The sequence below is a fragment of the Colossoma macropomum genome, unplaced genomic scaffold, assembly GCF_904425465.1.
Source record: "Colossoma macropomum unplaced genomic scaffold, Colossoma_macropomum, whole genome shotgun sequence".
NCBI classification, from domain to species: domain Eukaryota; kingdom Metazoa; phylum Chordata; class Actinopteri; order Characiformes; family Serrasalmidae; genus Colossoma; species Colossoma macropomum.
This window is the reverse complement of record NW_023494792.1, coordinates 38583623-38606986: the sequence shown is the minus strand read 5'-3', so window position 1 is coordinate 38606986 and position 23364 is coordinate 38583623. Positions and strand designations below refer to the sequence as shown.

General features: G+C 38.3%; 1 protein-coding gene across 1 annotated transcript in view; it reads right to left on the bottom strand.

Annotated features, from left to right (window-relative positions):
* ptpro (protein tyrosine phosphatase receptor type O) overlaps nt 1-22917 on the bottom strand; it is an 80138-nt gene extending 57221 nt beyond the window's left edge. The window contains exon 1 of the mRNA XM_036577110.1: nt 22479-22917. Within this exon, the coding sequence (XP_036433003.1) occupies nt 22479-22526 (48 nt within the window). The 5' untranslated portion in view covers nt 22527-22917. The remainder of the gene's footprint in view (nt 1-22478) is intronic.
* Nucleotides 22918-23364: the final 447 nt, after the last annotated feature.

Genomic DNA, 23364 nt, shown 5'->3' with positions numbered 1-23364 from the left:
AAAAAAAACCTCTGAGGTGGGAAAGAGTTCGCTTGAACACATTTCCTGTAAAATCCTCCATCACTCACATGGAAGCACAAAAAATGCAGTTTATACAAGACTTTGAATTTAGTATGAAAGACCCTCAGCAGGAGAAAGGTGGGACTGGCCTTGATAATTTTTTTGGTTCAGTGGCACATCATAAAGATTAATAACCTACAGCTTATGCATGTGTGAATCGCTGAACCACTTCACATTTCTTCACGCCTCTTCGAACACTGGACGACTGGACCTGAAGTCCACTTGTGCTGCAAACATAATACGCTATATTGCTACCTTTGCTGCTTATATGTTTGAGACTAGGATTTAGTCAGATTTTCAGACACAATGGTTAACATGCCACTGCTGTACATAAATATAATACGTATATGATTGACGTAGGTAATTTCATGGAAAAATTATTCTCACAAATGTTATCCAAAACATGTCTTCGTTATCATTTTCTAGACAGTCTGACACTTGGAAATGAACAGCAATCTAGAACTATGACACATTAATAATATTTCGGCAGTAACACTTTACTGTGGGGTACTGTTCATAAGGCTACATGATACCTACATAAGCTTGTAAAGACAACTGACACAACCCTACATAAATGCTTATAAATGATTACTCCAATAGGCATCATCTGTCATAACGAGTACTCTAGCTAACTTTGATCAAAACTGCCTTTAGTAACTTATCGGAATAAGCCTTTATAAACATTTATGTGGAGTTGTGTCAGGTATCATGACAAGCTTACGTAGGTGTCAAGTAGCCTTATAAACAGTACTCTATAATAAAGTGTTACCATTTAGACTAATAAGCTGATATTACTGAAAGGGAATATCAGTTTGCAACAGAACAGTCTTTTTTTTTCTCATTTTACACAAGTAAGCAACAGGTATTACTGACTAGCACAACACAGATAAGTGTAGCTGTGCTGGCAGAACTGCTGATGCTAATGTGCTCTAGTTTTTATAACGTTACAGGGTTGGGGGGAGGGAGGGGTCATGCTAAGTGTGCCTCTAGTTTACTTTATAGTTGACAGTCTTCATAATCTTCAGCAATTATGTATAAATTACGCATAAAGTGTTCAAAAACAAATCTCAGAATTTCCTTTACACAGACTTCAAGACTAGTGTTTATTTAGATGAAGAGAGCTAACTTGCGGCAGTCAGTTTGCTTCTATTCTCTTATACTGAATGCAAACAACAAGAATAAGCCACTTAAAACCCAATAATTAGCATATTAGCCCCCTCCTTGAATTTTCATGAGGCCAGGCATTTTCTTCCAGGAACTTATGAATATGTAAAGCCGAGAGGCTGAGAGTAATAAACGGAGGCCAGTGATTTGTTCAGGGACTCAGAGGCTGTCAGTCAGCGAATGCATGCCATCACTTCACTTGATGCACAAGCACCATTGAGCTCCCCCCAATAAAACATGATTACAAACAAATTTAGGAGAGCGTCACTTTCAATATGCTTTACTAAAATGAAGAATGAGACCAAAAACTGACCTTCGTGTCTTTTAGTTTAAGAGCATGCGAGGTTAGCCTGAGGGAAAATGGCTCACACAATATATGTGGGACAGCTTTAGTACAATGACTCACACTGCTGCAATTTGTACACACAGAAATGACTGAGCCTCATAATGCCAGAGTATAAACAAAGAAACAACAACAAAAAAGGTTATTCATGAACTGTTAGGACAAACGAGGGTATATTACCTGTTTGCTGGTCTAATATGGAGCCATAAGATGAACATTTTAAAGATCTGAATAACGTTCTTACATGCCACTGGTCTAAAAATTGGTAACAAAGACTCAGGAGCAGCACAGGATAGCACAACTGGTCATGGACTGATTATTATGCATGACTATGATAATTATTCTAACAAGAAGGGACCCAAGAGATTTCAAAAACTGAACCACAAGCTGGCTCAGAGAATGAGGTATAATGAATTTGGTATCTACTGATGCAGATCATTTTCAAGATTCTTTAAAATTATTCCAGAATTTTAAAAAAAAATCTGCATAATTAAATGGTTAATCTGTAAATAAAGTCAGTCAGAGCCATTCAAAAAAATGACCACTGGTTTCTATCACTATCACTGTAAACAAATGTAAAGCTGGGGTCACACTACACAATTTCTACACCGCTTTTAGCCCTGAATCTCAGTCTGTGCTTGTTGGCTCTATTCTGCAGATTCTGGGGTAGGTGGAGTCAATAGTTAGGAGACAAAACTGAGTAGTGTTTGAGAGGCACAGACAGATTTTTGCCTGCAATCAAATTGGAATATATCAAACGTTTGATTTTTTCTAACAGTGATCTAATAGTGTGCACTGGTCAGCAACTCAATCTGAAAGGATTCCTCCAACAGCCAATGAGAAATTAGAACGCAAAAAAGAAAAAAAAGACAGGAAGTAAAACAAGAAAAAGGTCAAAAAGAACTCACTCAGCTTACTTAGTGAAGTTTTTAATGAACTGATTTTTATGGCATGAGCACAACTGTGTGTATGTACATCAAAAACTCTGAGAACTACCACACTAATCACATCTTTACATCCATCACCCTCACTTAAACATGTTTAACTGCTGCTTCATTACAGTGTCAGTGCAAATGGTGGCGGAAACTGCAGCAGTGAGCTGCACCACGTTTGTTTATTTGCGTCTCCTAATAATGGACGAGCGTGAGTTTGAGAGAGTTCAGTTCAGTACCTTATAGGTTGTGAAGTGTGTGATCCCCAATATTTCAGCTGCCTCAAAAATCTGCAGAAACCAGTTGAATAGTGTGAGATTTAAAAGTCGTGTAGTATTTCCAAAGCTTAAGTACGTTTCTCTTCAATGAACCATTTCACATCCAAACACTCTGAATGACTTTTATGTCTCACTGATTGAATTTTAAAGAAATGTGTTTGAAAAATCAGTGGAATCCCTTTTAATTTAACTAGTTACATGTGTTTAGTTATTGGCTCCAAGAAGCAGGTTTTAAATATCAGTATTCAATTCAATTCAAAGTGCTACAAACACAACACTGTTTTAAAGTGGAAAAAGCCCTCTTGTCAGCGGTGAGCACATCGACTGTGACACTTGTAAGCAGTCACTCTGATTTTCTCAAGCAGCACCACAGCGGAGGGCCACGTTTTCAGCCTCTTGCCTCGTCTCTGTTCAGGCATCCATGGCTCGAGCACTGCTTGACATGAGTCGTCCGATAGTTTCTGTTCCTTTCATATGACACAAAGCACAGAGGGATGACATCCTTGGCTGAACCTGCAAAAAAGCGACGCTGAAAAGCCATTGTTATGCGGTCAAGGCCCACTGCTTTCTACTGAGTAACAAGGAGACAACCCAGAAAGAAAACATCTGAAATGAAAGTCGAATGAGCTAAAGAAATGGCATGCGTTAGCTTAGTCACGTCACAGTGCAACAGCCATATTCTAGAGGAATTTCACCCATCTCTAACGAATGCACTGCTCAGGGAAGCAATTAAAATAAAAATACAAATAAAAGCTTCAGCAGACGTTCTTTAGCAGAAGGCCATATGATTCGCTAAGTTCAGGCAATGTTCAAGAAATATAGCTGGTAATATGCTAAACTAATGTTCTTTAAAAGAAATCATGCTAACGAAAGCTGAATAAAAGATGACATGTTCTGGTCATCTCTCTGGCTGAAATAAGTCCAGACAGGCTGGTATGATGTGGGATTAACTGTCATGACTGAAGCGCTCTTCTGGCATTCATGGTGAGCCAATCAAATTCATTATGCTCAGTTCCACACATGCTATAACCAGACATCCCTTCACTCTAAATTTAAGACTAGACATTCTCTTGTACTAATTTAAAAATACAAAAGCAAGGACTTAATGCTCTGGGGGACGGCCTAGCTGGCGCTTCAATGACAACAGTGCATGTTCTCTGTACATCTCTGCATGAGCTCTGTACAAGCTTCTCTTAGGGACAGGAGGTCTAGAAAAGGCTTACAGATTTCTTATTTAATATAATCATACATTTTATATTTAATATAATAATTATACTTAATATAACCAGCTTTCAGTCAGATGTTATAAATGGAAAAGCTATATGCCAGGATTCTTTATTGAAAGTGTGACTGTGAAAGAGCTTCAAGGAAAAATGTGTTACAAGATTCAAATAAAACATTTGTAGTGTTTAATCTAGAACAGCCAAAAAATGTTACATTTGTTCTGCATGCTGCTAACTACTTCTAGAATCCTATGGGGACGCTACCAGAAGGTAGCATTGTCATAGGGGTGTTTGACAGAGTTTTAAAATTATGGCATGGCCCAAATTGATAGCGATAAACCTGTGTTCACATTGCCCACCCCTATGTACTTTAAAATTGGTTTACACTGCTTTCTTAATCTGTATTATAATAATGATGTTAACAATTTTAGAATCATTATAATATAAACTCAGAGTTATAAGGCAAATAGGTTATGTGTTCCCTGTACTTAAATCCATAACTACATTTCGGGATGTGTGTGTATTAAAAAGGTAACAAACAGTCAAGAACTACATATTCCCATTTAAATACCACACTCACTCCACACGTAACAGGATGTAATATTTAGGCACACATGACTGTTTTGTGGTATAAAAGTCCTTAATAATAAACACTACGCTATCTTGCATTTAAAAACACTCTTTTGTTTGACTTAGTGGGTGCCTGTTAGCTCTAACAAGAAAACACGTTGAAAAACGAACCAGAAGCTCAATTATGCCTTTTAAGTAAACAACATGAGCCCCTGTAATCCTATGAACAAACCTCTAACTGTGTGCTCAAAATGAGCATGCTTACAGTAATCCAAAATACACAGCATTAGGCTATATGAATGCATATCTAGGGCAAATATGTATCAGATGGCATTTCACACATAATCGTTTTCCCACTAAAAACATATTGAATATTTAACTTTGTTTGTAAACAATAACTGTAAGTATGAATTTACTCAGATGCGGGATTTAAACAAACTGTCTGACTTGATTCATCTTAACTGTCTTTATTTACATAACTGCATAAATAGTTGCATTTTATCCTTGACACATTCTTTGTTTGTGTACTGACTGTGTATTATGTATGTATGTATACATTTCTGTGATCACACAGAAGTTTCAAGTCAACAGATGTTTCTGTCAGTAAGAGGTGCCAAGCAAAGATGATTTTTATGAAAACTGTATCAAACCAAGAGCCAATTACTGCCCATAATGGAATAATCTGGCCAAAGAGCAGAAAATCTTGGGATTTTAGTTTATTTAATTTACAATACATTTGAATTATCTTAACTTCTATTTTTTTACTGGTTCAATTAACTTCATAACATGATTTTTACAATGGAAGTCCAAATTAATATGTAAGTATTATGAGCCACAGAAAACTCAAACATTGAGCTTGACTTTTACTGATCCCAAAAGCCTGACCTACACATTAGTTGGCTAATAATACTGCCAGATATATACTGCCTATGGTTACCAGAACTGGCATGAATACCGGAGAACCCTTGATTTAAACATATTACAGCAGCAAATAGTGAACTAGAATTTGAAGAAAAAAGAAATTTAAGAAGTGTGATAATTAACAACCGATCTTATCAGTCACTAAAGCACACTTTAACCAAAACTATTAAGGTAATAAATGACAATCTAAACACTAAATTTGTCTGGTTTTTTTTTGGTAATCAACCCCTATCATTTTGCATGTCACAGGTTCAGGCCCTAACTGATGGTTAAAAACATGACCAAAACTCAAAAACTCCCTTCAAACAAATGCTATCCTGTATTATTCAAATGCTGCTCTGAGCACATGACTATGAGGTAAACCTTTTCTGCTTAAGTTGAAGGGAGGCATTGTTTAATCTCCTAGACCAAGACCAATATAGTTCAAACAGAGAGCACTAATGTCTATTCAGACCCACACAAGGCCCACAGTGGTGTGTCTGAGCTTGAAAGAAGGAAGAGAGTGACCCTAGTTTGTGGAATGAATGCAGGGTCACTCACCCAAAGAACTAGAGCAGTGCACTCAGACAGCTGCCAATATTATCATGCAAACATAAATGTATTCTTCTTTCCTGAGCATAGAGCCAAAGGAGAAGACTGGACAGAGTACAACAGAAATCTGCCCGTGTCAAAACCTTCCCTGCAGGGCCCAGCAGACAACTTCAGCTCATCTGAACAATCTGACAACTTCGGCTCCATTAGTGTAAGACAGAGACTCCCCCATGAGACACAGTAATTAAGAGTGACATGTTCTTTCCTCATGATGCTCCAAACCAGCAGTTTCCAACAAAATGTCTACAATCTCCTCTGAAGGTTTGATGAGGCTAAAAAAAAAAAAGAATATCAATGCACAAATATAGTGAAGTTTCAAAATACTGTTGAGAAAAACAACTTTATAAAATATGCAAATTATGCAGAATGTTTTCAAATTGACCGATTAACGGTTTGTTTGGATTATTTTTGGGTTAATCCCAAAAAGTGAAAGTATACTAATATTCTCAGCCAACTCTCAGCCTATATCTAATGTTAATTATGATAGAAGGGTTATATTCTTCTCTAGATACACTTTCCCAGAACTATCTATCTTATGCTAATGTTGAAATCTAAAGACCGACTGACTCTGGATTAAACACGTTGACTTCCAAGTGTCATAATAATCATAGCTTCTACACTTTCTACATTCAAGGGTATCGTAAACAGTTCTTTAAGCAATGCATACAGAAGCACCACTTTCGACGGTTCGTTCTTCAAACAATTTCTTCTGCAAGCGAGAACAGTTTTTTAAAGTTTACAGTGTCCTATAACCAACGTCAAAGACAAGAACCATTTAGAAACCTTTATATTTTAAAGTGTGGTCCAAGAGGAAAATGAGTAGCAGGTATTATTTGGAGGAAAGAACGTCAGTTGACTTTACTATAAAAATGTATTTGCTAAACAAAGAGGAGCCAAAAGGCCCATTAAGACTCAACTACATAAAGCAACACAATGAATACTGGATTAATAGAAACAAATAGAAACTGCATCAAACTTGATGAACTGACACCTTCAGATCTCTACATTATAGTACCACATTCCAGTGTTTAAGCAGAAACACTGTTCACGTCGCAATTACGGCTGAATACTCCAGTAACTCAGCTGATGGGCTGAGGCATACATGCATGATGTTTTATTTGCAACGGGGAGGGGGTGGCAGTCAGCACTGAGCTGCAGCTCCTACGGCATTTAATTAAAAGCAAACATGGAGGAATGTGCCCTATGCTGACAGTTGGACTCAGGGAGGACATGACCAGCCCCCCACCAATCACCCAGGAAGGAAAACAAAGAGCCCTCATTGGAAGTGGCTGGCCGCCCACTGCCCAACTAAATGGAAGGCCACTACAATGGCTCTTTTTTGCACACTCATCACTACAAGTTTCAATCAGCCTCCCAGCAGGGCTGGAGGAGTCAGCCAATAAATTGCTCTGCTTAGGCTCCAGGAGTTCTTCCTCCTCCTTCCTGAGTCCGGTCAAATCAGTCGACTGCAAAGGGAAGGCATCTGATTGGCACCAGCCTGATTCAGCATGGTCGATTAGGTATTTATACTTGCTTCCTTTGAGTCTCCAATAAAAAAAAGGTTTGGAAATAGAGTGATTTTCAAAAATTAAAACAATCTACAGAACTAGGAGTGCACTAATCATGAATTTTATAGTTGTTTTTGATTCTGTTTTCTTTCCAGCCAAGTTGGCAGTAGCCTGTATTTTTTAGCCTTCTTTAAACCTAAGTTCATACAGTGTGAGCTACATGAACATCTGAAACAGACTAGCACATTTATAGAACTTCCTGTAAGTCACAACATAAATAACATTATGTGCTCTTCAAATGAGCCAAACTGGCATTTTCAATTCTTAAATGAAAATCAGTCACCAATTGAAATATCATAAATCAAAAAAATCACTAGAAAAATCATTGTTGTATAGAAAGTAAGAGGTCCACATTATTTGCAGCACTAAATTGCAACAGCGATATGCAAATTCTGCTCTTGGCCAATTCTAAACACACATCTCTAATCAGAAGAGTCCATAAAAAAATTCTTCTTGGAAATAAGACAAACTTGGAAGCCTTTAGGAAGCCTTAAAAAAACACAGAGAACTAAGCAGCACGCTAATAGTTCAGAGGTTTGGGGTGTATAGCATCTTGAAACAAATAAAGCATTTCACAGCTCTCATGTACATTAAAGGAAGCTGCCAGCAAAGTTTCCTCTCAGGGATGGTAGAAATGTTGCAAAGTGTTTGACTTCCCCATACGCATGTGTACTGAACCTCATGGGAACTTACGAAAAACATGCGGCCGGCGCGGGGGCCCCCAGCAATCGATTCAAAAGAGCTCCAGCTGAGACTCAGGCTCTTAGAATCAGGATCAGAAATAGTTATTTGGAAAAGTTATTTTATTATCAACTTTTTAGACTGTACCTTTTTTTAGGCCTACTAACTCAACAACTCCACAGTTAGCATGCCAGATGTCTGTCTGCACCAGACATCTGGCTATGAGCTCTATGTTGGCCCATTTAACAATCTTCATTTGCTGCACCACCAATGGAGGCCAATGAGGCATGTGGACGCAAAAAAAGTGTAACTCTTTGCCAACCTCCCAACACTTCTCTTTAGGGGCTCTGTGCTCAAACGCAGACCTCGTGTGCCAGCTCCCATCATGCCACAGTGGGCATTATGTCCCCAGACACCCTAGACAGACTCAATGAGCATTCTGTGTCCTCGATGAGAGGCTGAGGAGAGAAATACGAGGCCACTACCCAAATTCTGCTCTCAGTGTTGGAAAGGCAGATTGAGAACAGGGCTGTGTAACTGATTACAGATTAATCAAACTTGCAGTATTGAGCAAAAAGCTGTAATTTAGTCAATTGTGCAAAGGCTGCAGTAAGTACATTCCAGAAGTATTACTGCTGAATAACAATTTAGCATTTCTAAGCACAAACAGCATCAATCCTCAAAAAAATCACTGTGATTTTCACTCTACACTCTGTTCTGTGAGCATCGTGACAAACCACGGATGTGCATGCAGCCCAACAATCATGCGTAGGTGTTACTATAATATGCATGATGACAATGTACTGAAATGTCCCAAGCAATTCTAATCACAATTACTAGCTACAAAGCCAATTCCAAAAAAGCTGAGACAGTAGATAAAATGTAAATGAAAACAGAAATCAGCGGGTTGTAAATCCACTTTGACCTGTATTTGAACAAAAACAGTAGAAAATCAGGATATGTAATGTTTTCAAAAAGATTTATAAATATAAGCTCACTCTGAAATTAATGCCTGCAACACGTACCAAAAAGGGGTTGGCAAAGGGACAATTTAAGACCAGGAACACTGTGGAATGTTCAGAAAACGTCTTAAACAGGAGATGTAATCATGCTTGGGTATAAAAAAAAACTGTTTAAAAATAATGTTCCTCAGCCAGGGACTGTAAGGGGACTGTAAGGATTTTAAGGATGTCACCCTATACAGTGCCTTATAACATCAAAAGATTCAGGGTATCCAAAGAAATCTCTGTGCATAAAGGACAAGGCTGAAAAACACAACTGAATGCCCATGACCTTTGACCCCTCAAACAGCACTGCATTAAAAAACCAGTAGGCTTCTGTGATAAATACCACCACAAGTGTTTGGGCATACTTCAAAAAAACGCTGTCAATAAACACTGTCCATCACTGTATCCAAAACGCAAGACTGTACTATGCACATCTGATGTCACAGTGTCCAGAAACACTGACGCACAGTGAAAACATGCGCTATGTTCTGACGAGTCAACCTTTCAGATTGTTTATGAAAATAAAGGATATTGTGTTCTCTGGGCCAAAGAAGAAAAGGACTATCCAGACTGTTATCAGCATAAAGTTCAAAAGCCAGCCTCCGTCATGGTACGGGGGTGTATCTGTGAAAGCAACATTAACACTTACTACATTTTGGAGCAACATATGCTGCATTTAAGGTGCTGTTTTTTCTTGGACATTCATGCTTATTTCAGTATGACAACACCACGCCACTGTCTGCATGCGTTACAACAGCATGGCTGCGGAATCAGAAAGTGGGGGGATAGACTGATCTGCCTGCAGTCTCCTATTGAAAACATGTGTCTTCTTAAGCACAAACCTCATCACTGCTTTCTGTTTTTATTAGCATTTCACATGCTGTCCATGCTGACTTTTGACATGGGCTTTTTTTTTTACAACTGGTTAAAACAATTATAGTCATTTTAAGGATATAATATTTTGTTAGGACCTGTCCAGGGTGTTTCCTGCCTTTCGCCTAATGACTGCTGGGATGGGCTCCAGCTCCCCCACGACTCAGAAGAATGGGCGGCTTGGAAGATGTGTGTGGGTGTTTTGTTACAACAGCAATAATATACTCATTAAGGGTGTAACAATTCATAAAATTAAACATTCGATTCTATACCATATACTGGTTTCTCAATTCGATAGATTTTCATGCAAGAAAAATAAGCAGTGCCCGAAAATGTACCTTATGTTAATGTTTCCATTGTCAGGTCTTCCAGGGTTGCGGTTTTCCCAACAAAATTAAGCTAGTATGAAAATGCTAAACAGTTTTTCAGCTTCTCATGGGTGGATTTTAAACAAAGTTTGGTTTGGAGATTTTTTGCTGGACCTGGCACACTGCCTGCTCTAGAGAACACTACAAATACAGTAAGATTTATGGATCTTAAAATGAAAAACAGGTATGATAACCAGCATTAACCAGTGAGACACGTTTGAAGTTCATAATCTGGAAGATTGGAGTTTATCATCTGGGAAGATTATTTTAATTTGTAATTAAATAAAGAGTAAAATTAATGTAAAAATAAGAATTGCTAAGATAACCGGGCAACAACTTACTGTGTTGCTAGTTTTGAGGGAATAAAATGCTGACTAAAGAAGAAACACATCAAGAGACACCAATAAATAATTTATCTGAAAAGGCAAACCCCCCCATTTTTTTAATAATTTGATCACTGTGCACTAACATCCCTAATACTCATATGTAAGTGGGCAATTACACACTTTATAAATATCTGTTGTTAATAAATATTAATTTATATCAGAATCGTATCAATATCAGCAGATACTTGCCTAAAGACAAACTATTAGCATCAGACAGATGTTTAGAGTTGACTGATATTCCAACCAATTTTTATGTCATATTTATTGTACTGACACCAAGATTAGGCCCGGCCTATACATGACAAGTGACAGGTGTGACAGACATGACCATGTAGGGATTAACAAAAATAGGCAGAACAGAATGTTCTAAATACAATCACAGTACCGGCACAGATAACACTGAATATACCTACATATAACACAGCACTAAACACATTACAGAGCTATACATTCCTTCAGCGATAAACCTGAAGTAAAGAATATTGTGACAGCGCTTCGTGCTGTTTATCAGAGCATCTCCTCGTTATTCACCGCCACCACTGAAATATTTTATCTGATGAGTTTTTATCAACACACGAAAGTAATAAGAGGGGATGGTGGAGATCGTGTCTGCAGTGTCTGGGATTTTTAAAATGCTGTTAGAAAAAAAAAAACATAAGGCAAAGCAAGGTTTTCGATGTACATAAATGTAGTGTAATTATGCCAGTTATAGTGAACTATGCTGCCCATCACTGCATAAAACAATAGAAACAGACAGTTAAAACAGAAGTTGACATTCTGGGGTTAGTTAGGATGTTTCTGTAATACTGTTTTCTTATCTGGAGTTAAAGAATAAGATTATGAACTTAAGAGCTGTTGTTCTGTAATGGCTTCTGTCCTAAATTCAACTGAAGTTGTCATGGTAACTGAACAGCTAAGATTTCAGAGTTTTTTGTAGTACGTCCCCACATAAAACAAGAATGCAGTGAAATCTTGCAATATTTTACAATACACCTTTAATGCATATTCACACAAATGCATCTCACAGCTTGAGAGAACTACAGGTATTTTCCCACCAGACACCCATTATCAAACCCTGAAAGGATGAACGGATGTGACTAGTGTAAAGATGTATTCATTCTCTCTGATGTACCGTCATTAAATGAAAAGAAGGATGTGTAGTGCAAAAATTAAATGCCTACCAAGGACTTTGAGACCATGCTTTGATTGGTTATTCATGACATTTGCCTTTGTAGCCTGCATTCTAATGCATTTTATTAAACATCTTATTTTCCATGCCTCAACATTAGATTTCATCTTATTAAAATGAACTCCGAGCAGGGGAAGATTACATAGCAGTTCAAAGTGATGGAGAGACAGCCGTGTCCTCATGAGACCGCTCTTTGATGAACGTTTCATGCGCTGAGCAAACATAGGTCTGTCTAGCACATTCAGGCTGAGCAAATCTACAGACCTGACTTTAAATTCAGAGCAAAATGCCTCTGGAGTCCTGAATTCATTCAGTGTCATTATTCATGTCACTGTAATTTGACTATGTTGACTCTAAGCTCATGGAGAACTGCATTACTACATGTTCAGCCCCTAGCTTTACTGGAGTGCTCTGCAATGTTAAAAGGAGAGATACAGAGAATAAAAATAAATAAATTAATAAACGTTAAAACCTTCTACTTGCAAAAAGGTGCTGATCTTTTGCTTGTTTATTAGTCTCTTGTTTGTTTGTGTCTTAGTCTCTTATTCTGTTCTCTCATTTTTTTTTTTAGTTTTTTCTTTTTTTACATTATTTGAGCCCGGTAGCTGTCCTTTAAAATGGTGTGAAAATTTTATGATGAAGGGACCACAAAAATGCTCCAGAATTACTTGGAATAAAACATCTTTACATTAACTTCCACTGAAAGTAAAGAATGTTTTTGTCCTCTCATGTAAAGTTACTATTTTGCAGATACCTGCTTTTCTTTGGACAGCGGCGATATGTAAAATGGTAGAAAAGAGAAGAACAGTATTTATCAGAACTTATCTTCCAAAACATGAAAATACTTGAGGGAGAAAATCAGTCAAGCTTTTTTAAACAGGTCATAGCACAGAAACAATGCCACAGTAAGTGGATAATGATTTGAGTATTTGTACTCAATACTCTACTAAGAAGAGCAAGTCTCCGGAAAACGCTACAAGGAGAAGCTTAGCTATTGGTGGACTGGATCCACATAGCCTGTTTTTCTCCAGAGTTCAGAACATTCCAATACGTAAGATTTTATAAAAACTAATAAAAGTGGCTACCAAAGCTGCCAAAGTGACAAGTAAAGTAAATAGCAAACTCGTACACACAGATGAAGCTGAAATTACCTTCTTATTTGCCAGCTTTTAATTTGAATTGTCTGTTCCACCTTAAATGGTGCTGCAGTTACACTGAGGTGCCTTAAACATGGAATGAAGTACAAAAGTTGGCAAATATGAAGCCAACATCGGCTTACCTCCATAAATGCAGCTGTTGAACGCATCTCGCTGGCTGATCTAACACTGCATCCCACAACACACACTTAACCTACTACACTAATGGTGTAGGCTTCCTAGGCAACTTCAAGTTCATTCAGCCATGCTGTGGCTGTTTATACTGAGATAACAAAGTCATAACCGATTCAGCAAATGCAGTAAAAGACGTTTTGAAACACTTTTTAAAATCTGAAAGCACATTAACTAATGTATTTGAATGCACTGACTTGATTTTATTTGATTTGTGGTTGTAGTGATGACAAACTAATGCTAAAATCTAAACGGTTGAGATTCCCCACTGCATTATTATTTTTCCACTCCAAACCGCATATTAGCACACTAAATAGTATGCAAAAAATACAATAGCTCCAACAGCTGATTATAGCTTGGCTGTGCTGCACATTAGCTTTTTAGAAAAAACATTTCCAAGTGAAAGTTTTGGGTACTTGTTGAATAAGGATGCATTTATCGAGGTAAATTAATGCATTAATTAAGGTAAATTAATATATTAATTAAGGTAAATTAATGCATTTATTGAGGTATTGAGGTAACTTAAGCAGGTGTTAGCTTCATATTTGCTAACTTTCAAAATCTGTTCTACGTTTAAGGCACCTCAGTGTAAGGCACACACTTGAATTTTTTGAACTCTGGAGATGTGCAGGTTCAAAAAATTCAAGATCTAGCTGATCTTCTCATAGCGTTTTCTGGAGAAGGCATCTAAAGCATCTACATAACTTTAAATATTTTTTGTGGTCATCCTGGTCTATGCTGCTTGGTTTTTGTCCACCTGCAGGGTTGTGGCTGCAGTACCAGTGAGGAAACAGAGCACAGTCAGATTTGCAGCTTGCCTACCAACATGGTGACGTGGTCTTCATAATGACGCAATCAAATACTATGAACAGGCTTTAAGTGCAGCTTAGCTGTAGATCACAATTTACTCCTACATAGATTTGAGTGGATCGCTTTTTCTGGAACTACTTTAAAGTGCTCTACTGCATATTTATGTTCGAGACTGCATGTTAGTTTTTGTGAACAAATCACAAAAAGCTCAATAAGGTACGTACTCCTGATTTCTGTAGCTACATATCTGTATAGTCAGACATGGCACTTTCCTAAATCATCTTGCAAACTGTCTATCCAGCGCTGTAAACTACATGAATCATAACAATTAGAGACATAAAAGAGAAATAAAAACACAGAAAAATGATTAACTCTGAAATCTGTATTTAGAGACTGAATTGAGAAATCTTGTAATTTTTGTAGATGCTTTGCTGAAAATGCACGTTCATAACTTGGGTTTTTAAATGTTTATGCCTGCTTTTAGTTTTATTTTGTCATTTTTATTACATTATCTATTAGCTTTCATGTTCTCTATATTTTTAATTGTTCTCATTTTAATTTGAATCAAGTATATTATCAGAATACTATATCTGATGAGGGTGGGGGGGGCTGATTCTTAGATGCATCGCGATGCGGACGTGGACGATTCTGAATTAATTCGCAAATGTCAAAAATCTATTTTCTACATTTTCATTTGTAACGTAATGTTGATGGAACGCAAAAGGCAGAACTTGGAAGTGGGTAAGTGCAGCGCCCGGACAGTCTGTGGTGACACATAACAAAAACACAACTGGACGAGTGAGAAATCCGACCGGCTCCCTCTGCATTAAAGCCAGGTTAGATCAGGAGTCACAACACAAATGATAAGAAGAGCCATTTTGTCCTTTCAACAAAAATCAAACCACCTTGGGAGCCACAACATTTAATGTCCAGTATGTCTCAGTGTGTGTTAATGTCCTAGTATAGACTAAACAATATAAACGAATACGCAGATTTACTTCGCTCTGCTTTAAGCTTTAACTTTCCTCCCATCTCCTCCAGAACACTTTTCCTCAAAAGTTGAATAGTTTATTGTAAAATGTCTCTCAACGTTCGACTGTTTCACGAGGCTGAACTCCAGCTTCTTGTTCGAATTTTTCCATTCCACCTTAAATGGTGCCGCATTTACATTTGACGCCTCCCAAATGTAAATGCGGCACCATTTAAGGTGGAACGGGAAAATTTGAAAAGAGGAAACCAGGAACCAGGAAACCAACTGTAGTGCTTATAAATGCGAATAAGTCAATTCATCTCCAAATGTTCGTCTTAAACCTCTCTCTTTGCCTTTTCGTTCGCTACTAGCAGTTGAGACTGCGTTATTATGTGACCTGCGGTCTGCATGCCGGTTCTCAGTCATTGAGAACCAGGGCTTTCGCGCTATGTTGCACACAACCCATCTCGAAGATATTTTACTGACACAGTGACCCCCCCTCTCTACCATGAGACCAAAACCGAAGTTATAAAATCACTGAATTAAACGGGTAGGATGGCTATAATGTGCTGTGTGGTCATCCATTACCACTGGATCTTATTTCACCGTAACAGTGCATTTTATCACAGGTGAGTGGCAGCCAGTGTCTCATGTGCTCCAAACAAGAGCAGTGAATGAGAGCCTTCCAGTTCACTTGCCACATCACTTCCATTTGACTTATTAATAAAAGATATTGGGAGTATATTTGTAATGATCCATAATGAATTCTTTGCTTCGAAAGTCCCAAGTCCTCAGACAGTGAGAAAATAGAAATCCTGTATAGAAAAAAAGATGCATCGATAATCGTTTTATAATCGCATTGCAGCCTCTGAATCGTAATCGAATCTAATCGTGAGGTGCCTAGAGATTCCCAACCCTAACATTTGACATTTATATTTTTAAATTTATTTTTTATTTTTACGTTTGTATTAAACTAAATAATGAGGATATGATATTTTTTGTGTTGTTTTGCAGTCTTTTAATCCCATGTAAAGCACTCTGAACTCCATGTGTGAAGGTATACAAATAAAAGTTTCTTATCACTATTTTTATTATTATTATTATTATTATTATTATTATAGCAGACGTGCCATTTTAGCTGCTGAGGAGCAGAGGCTTAAGAGAAAGAGATTAAGAGATGATGTGCTATAGTCTAATGGGGGCTTACGAGGTGCTAATCAGATTGTTATTTTACTAATCTTTCTGACTGGTCTACTCTTAATGGATGAAGGAGCAGACAGGGCTCACCAGGGACCAGGCCCAACTGAAACAGACCAGGGGTTACAATGACTACAATGTAAGTATAGCCATTTTAATTGCAATCCAAAATGACCAGAGAACCTACTCATGTCCTCTGAGCTTTGGCGTGTAATGTTGACAAAGGTAAAACAGTGGTAAATCTGGAAAAAAAAAAAAGTTTTCCCTCGAGGACTACCCTGCACGTACCGCTTCGCCATGAATATGTCTTGAAAAACACATCTGAGGCCAAAACTTCTCAAAACTATTGTAAAACAACCCAGCATTAAATATTTTAAGTAATAACTTTCTGTGAGAGAACTTTTGGAGGCATTAATGTTTTCAAATGTCTGGTCAAACCACAAATCAAACCACTTTGAATGACTTTGTGTAAATCTTAACCAATTAATTATGCACACATTTTATAAAATTGGTAGAATTTACCATCATTTACTTTTACCCAAACTTTCCATTACATGATCTCTTGGGTTTCATTTTTGAACTGCGTCTGACAAATGCCTTTTATATTTTTAGCAAAAGTGTTGATCTAACCCAAGTTCAAAGGTAGGAGTCAATTTCTCCTTGGAGTCAGTCTATATTCACAAAGTTAATTTTACAGTAAAAATTCTAGCTGTGATATTTTTATGAGTGCAGGAAATCCACAATATTTTGTACCAACTGACATTTAAAACACTGTGTAGCCCACATATATCAGCTTAAAATAGGAGCGCCATTCATTATATAACCTTATTACAAAGACGATATCAGATGAATAGAGGCTGGAGATCAAATGAGATCTCTCCTGTCTGCAATAACACACATGGAGTGGGGCTCGTCCCCTCTGCTTTCCTCTCCCAAGAATTAATCAGGGAGACAGTCTGTGGGCCCAGCAACATAATATTTTAAGCTCTATAAAGCCCACTTCCTCTTTTTTCTCTCTTTAGCCACCAATCTTTGCCAAACATAACAAGGTTTTCGCCAGTGCACTGCTGAAAAAAGACATCATCAAGTATCAGTTTGAAATATCAGTCAACTATAATTATCTGTGCTATGCCGATATTTTAAGCAAATATTTGCCGATAACGGTATAAAGTCCAATATCACTGTGAATCCCTCAAATCTATGTATTTACAGCATCAGCTTAGCTCTTTATTTTGATTAATCGTAGCAGCCCCAAGTTTATTTTTGCAAATGTTGAACCAAGAAAGATACTGGGTATGATGAAAATGTCAATGTTCATGTATAGTTATGTTATATTTTTACCCTAACTAAGTTCAGTGGATTTGTTCCTGGGTTGCAAGCAATAATTCTACTTTTCAATTTTAAATCTAATGTTAAAACTTTAAGAACATCTTTTAGCCTATCTTGTCCTGACAGACAGCAAAGCATCTATGAGTTCTAATATTAGACTTGAGTCTTCAATTTCTAGGAAGATTCTAGGAACTCCTGCACACCAAATCATCTAGATCTACCAAAACAGTGCACTCTTTATGCAGTGTCATAACTGTAATGTACTGCATGTTTTAGTTGTTTTTTTTCTCAAATGTGCATCAACACATCTTTAAATTCTATCCTATCAGCATAAAACAGGCACGTTCAAACGCTTCCACAATCCTTCCATCAACGCATTAGTGGTTCTCTGACATGCATTATAGCTTTTAAATACATCGTAAAAATGATAAATCTCTGGAATTAGCCCACATACATTTACAGCATTACCTCCAGGGACCAACAAATCCAGCAAAAATGGCACCCATAAAACTGCATTCAGGCTGCTAGTCAAAATATGTACTGTGAACAATGATTCTCTGTCAGATGAATGCTGGAAATGATCAGATTAATCAATGCAGGAGGTAAAATACATGTTTTGTCCTGATGTACAGATTACCTAAATGCAGAGATCATACTGTCAGCAGACCACAACTAAATACGTCTCTTCTTCAGCAATGACTGGCACTGACGGCCCAGTCCCTTTATTACGCAACACAATGTAATTAATGTACAAGCAACCCCTATACAAAGGAGATACTGTCTAAATGGAAAACATTCAACTAAGCTTTTCCACTCCTGAAAGTGCTCATATAGAAGAAATCACTAAATCAAAAACTTCTCAATCAAAACCAAAATAAATCAGAAGTAAATAAGCAAGATGAGTTCTTCATTGAATGGACACCTTATTTTGAATTTCTGCCAATTCCACTCTAAAATCTCAGTTCTAACTGCAATAGTATTTGTAGCTGGCAGTAGGACTGACGGGCTCTGAATCAGCCTGAAGTGGTCCGATCAGACTGAGCAAAATTACCCATGTTAAATTAACACCTACATTGTACATCTGGATATGGTGCAAGTACATCAGTTATAAATGTACTCTGTAGATATTAATTTAAGACCAGTGAGGTCACTGTGCGAGAAGTGAATGAATCAAAAGGATGCATTCTTATTCTGGGCACAACTTTGCCAGCTGAGAGTTTAAACACACACACACACACCACACACACCACACACACACACACACACACATTCACACCGGTTGACACTCCAACCACAAACCCTACAAAGAGAATTTGGGGATTATTTTAAGCACTACTACATTTAAAAATAATCACTTTGTTTAAATAACAGTCACATAACTTGTGTTTGTGAACTGCTGCTTCACCCTTACAAGGGCCACCTCACATTTTACCAGGTATGTCTTGAAATGTTTCTATCCCAGATAAGGTCAAGTCATATCACTCTGAATCATTCCATATAAATCTAAAAGCTATCTGAGATAGTTATTCACAACTGTCTCAAACCTTTGTATGATCTTTTAGCAAATATGCACATGCAGCGAGTATCCTAGACTGTAAGAAATTCCATGACTTTTGGAATGATCACTGTGTTGAGTGGGAGATATATGTGAAATGTCTAATGCAGGTGCATTAGAGCAGATTCTTCTGCCATGAAAGCAATGAGATCATATCTGCTCTAATGGCCGGCTATTGGGTTAGCTACAATAACATTCCACATGACTGCACATGTAGCAGCTCTAACTCTGCTATGCCTCCACTGCCTTCACATCACGATGAAGCTGATGCTGTTGGGCTTCCATAGTAAGCTGTTCTTTGGGAACACGTATGAAATAATTGTAATATAAGATAAAACACTTTTCTTGGTAATTTTGCTGCAAGGTGGTCTTGCATTTCCTGTACAAACCTGTCAATTAAGGCCTAAATTTTCCACAACTTTGAGTCCACCAATGAACACCATGTGAACATGATCACAAAACGCCTGTATGAAATGACAACAACTTACTATACATACGCTATATGTTCAAACGTTTGTAGACACCTACTTATCCAACGTTTCTTCTAAAATCAAGGATATAATTGAGTGCTTCTCAAGCTTTGATGCAATAACAGCTTCTACTGTTCTGGGAAGACTTTCCACTAGCTGTTGGAACATTGCTGTGAGAATGTCTTTGCATTCAGGACATGACCATTAGTGTAGCCAAGCACTGATGATGGATGTTTAGTTCTGGATCACAAACTCCACTTCAACTCATCCCAAAGGTACTGAATGGAGCACCATCACTCCAGAGAACACAGTTTCACCGCTTCACAACCCACTGCTGGGGGTCTTAATTCCCCTCTAGTTGACACTTGGCCTCATTAATTACAAGGGCTGTTAGCATACGTTTGGATAAACTTCAGAAGATTTGACATGACAGAATTTTTCAGTAAAGCTGATTAAAGAACACGCTGAATAAGAACATCCTTTACTTCTTCTCTTACTGGACAGGCCAGGCTCTGGGCCAAAGTCATCTGGCTAAATATTCTGCCTTTTTGAGGTTACAAATTATGCTACAAATTGTACACTATAAACTAGTAGCTAAACATATTAGCACCAAGTGCAGTATTAACTACTTTTGAAATGACCATACACTTTCTTGGATATGTGGATAAGTAACATCTGTAATGCTTATAACCTATAAACTGGCAAAAGAGTTATCATGATCTATCTGCATTGAAAGGATTTATAATATGAACTGCTTTGATTTCTATGTTGGTTTGTTGCTCTAAATGCCACACTTTGAGTGACAGGGTGCTGGAGACTGATATCTCACAGCTACTGGTCACTATTTCAGATTTACAGAAGCTGTGGCTGTTATGATCCATACAGCAGTAACAAACAATCATCTTTGAAGACTGACCCCAAATCAGTCTTAGCCCTGGCCATGCTTGATTATTAATGCCTGACTCATTTGCTGAGCCTTGTCACCATGGTTACCAGGCTCAGGTGTGATTGTGAACAATGATGTCACCACCAGGGAGATGGCCTTAAACATGGTTTTAACACCTAAAAATAGTGACAGTCGTCAGGGCATTTCAGCAAAGTCAAAGTTATTACTATTATGGGGATTTTGAAAAGCAGCTAATTTGTTGTACAGAAGATTATTAGTAGCGCTAGTAATATTTGTGACAATTTACAACTTCTGCAGGATTTAGTAAATTAACATAACAGAAAAAAAACAGATTTCAGTTCAATGCGACATCTTTGTCAAAGAGAAAGGTATCTGTTTATGAGTAGGCAGGCTGTGCCGTATGGTTCAAGATCAGCTGCAGTCCCTTAACATCTTTGACACATGCAGATGCAACCAAACAAATCCTGAGAGAAATTCCTGAACCAGGGCTTTGAAAGAGAGTAAATTCAGGGCTGAACGTATTCAGCATATTTTCAAACAACACCACTAAACTGTTATTGAGGCCTACATACCGAAAAAATAGTGTGTTGGACTTGATTCCAATGCGCACTGATTACGCATCAATACGGTTACTGCCTTTCATTTTTTTATTTTTGGTAATAAGTGTGATGATGTCATTTTTTTCATTTATTTTCAAACATGACACAAAGCAAAATCACTTAAATACAAGGCACTATTTTTGTGCCTATCTGGAATGTACTTATTATATGTGATTGGTCACCTTTTCACAGCAGAAATGTTCTCACTTGCTAAAATATTTCCTTCAAAAGCAACACAACATCCTATTTTGGGTGATAAAACTCACCACGCTGAAGCTTTGATTTAACCTAAAAAAGGGATGTTGAGGTTTCAAAGCTGAACATCACTGAAACTAACTTTTCAGTTGATGGTAGTCAACAACAAGGAACATGTGTCTTCACTTTTTACAGGATGACAAACTGAATTTAATATGGTTTATTGAGATAAAGTGAGAGATTATGGGAAACAATCTATTTCTTCTAACCCACTCTCATCTGAATGAAACTGAAACTACTGAGAGTGAAGATGTGAGCAATATGGACAATAAACTGATTTTAAAGCTGGACTTGAGATTAAAAGAGATGGGACTTTTAATTTATTCTACAAGTGAGCACTGCTTCTCAGCTCTGTATGCTGTGAAATGAGCACTGGGCCTTTCCATCTTCTCCTGCCAAAGCAGTTCAGTTCAGTCATCTGGACATCTTTATCATGCTGTATTGCTGAGACACTGAGGAGAAAAAGACTTTCAAAATCAACATTTCTACCCCTCTCCACTTCCAGACGGCTCAGAAATGTCTCTGGTCAGTGTGATACTTCGCAGTGGCAGAAGCAGACACTCGGGCAGAGAGCTTCAGCTGGAATGACCCAATTTTGCCTCAAGAAACATCAGCCTATGGGGAACCGCATGGCGAAAGGCGAATACGATCAACTCTAATGCTACATTAAAGGAGGCTGGAGATGGAGAAGATGGAGAAGTGGTCAGTTTAGCTCCGGGGAAAATTTTCAAACAGACGCAGCCGACTCAAATGGACACTTAGCAAGCAATTTTCCTCAGAAACGCCTGCTTGGTGATAGCAAACTAGACAGAGGAGGTATATGCCTCCTCCTCCTCCTCCCCCCTCCTCCACTTCATCTGAGGGGAGGGAAAAAACGCTGTGAGGAAAAAAGACGGTAACCTACCTGGATGCTGAGGAGGAGGAAAAGGACGCAGGGCAGTGCTGCAGTCATCCTAGCTTCGCTCTGCGTCGAAAGGGCGGTCTTGTGCTACTTTTGCTCGATTCCCAACGCTGCTGCGCGGCGCCTCGCACATCCGAACAATGGCGAATTTTCTGCAGCATCAGACCGCTCGGTCCCTCAGCCCGGTGGTACACCAGCGTTAACCCCCACCACTGCCACTGCCACCAGCAGCTCAGCGCGGTTAGCTCGGCAGGCTACGGCTCTTCCTGGCTGTGTACCGGCGCAGGAGAACTCCTAGTTCCGTCCATGTGCTTCGTCTGAGTCCGACGGAGGCTGTTTAGAGCGCTGAACATCGGCTTCAGTGGAGAGCATAGAGCACAAGGCTGAATGGCTCTCTCTGTCCGCCTCTCTCTCTCCCCCTTTTTTTCTCTCTCCCTTTCTCTCTCTCTCTCCCTCTCTCTCTCTCTATCTCTCTCCCCCTCTTCCGACGCCCCGCCCTTCTCGCTGATAGGCAGGAGGGCGGCAGCGCCAGGCGGAGTGGTAGAGACGAGAAATGCGATTCAGTTTTTTCGAACCGATTCTTTCGAACTGTCCATTTCAATGAATAAAACCGATTCAGCGGTTCATTTGGGTTCCACAAATACTATGCCGACAGCATTCATACTACGTTTAATGCGCAGCAAACCCATTTGGTTCTAATTAAAGAATAATTCCATCCAAATTTCAGCGTAATTCAATCGCTGAGAGGTAACCGAAGTCATTTGGTGTGTAGAGAAACTTAACCTGCCCTGCTAGGAACCAGCGGTCAATGACTGTACAAATACACAAACCTACATATGTTTTCAGAGTTTACATCCCTTCTAGAAAACCAGCATAGACCAGAATGGTT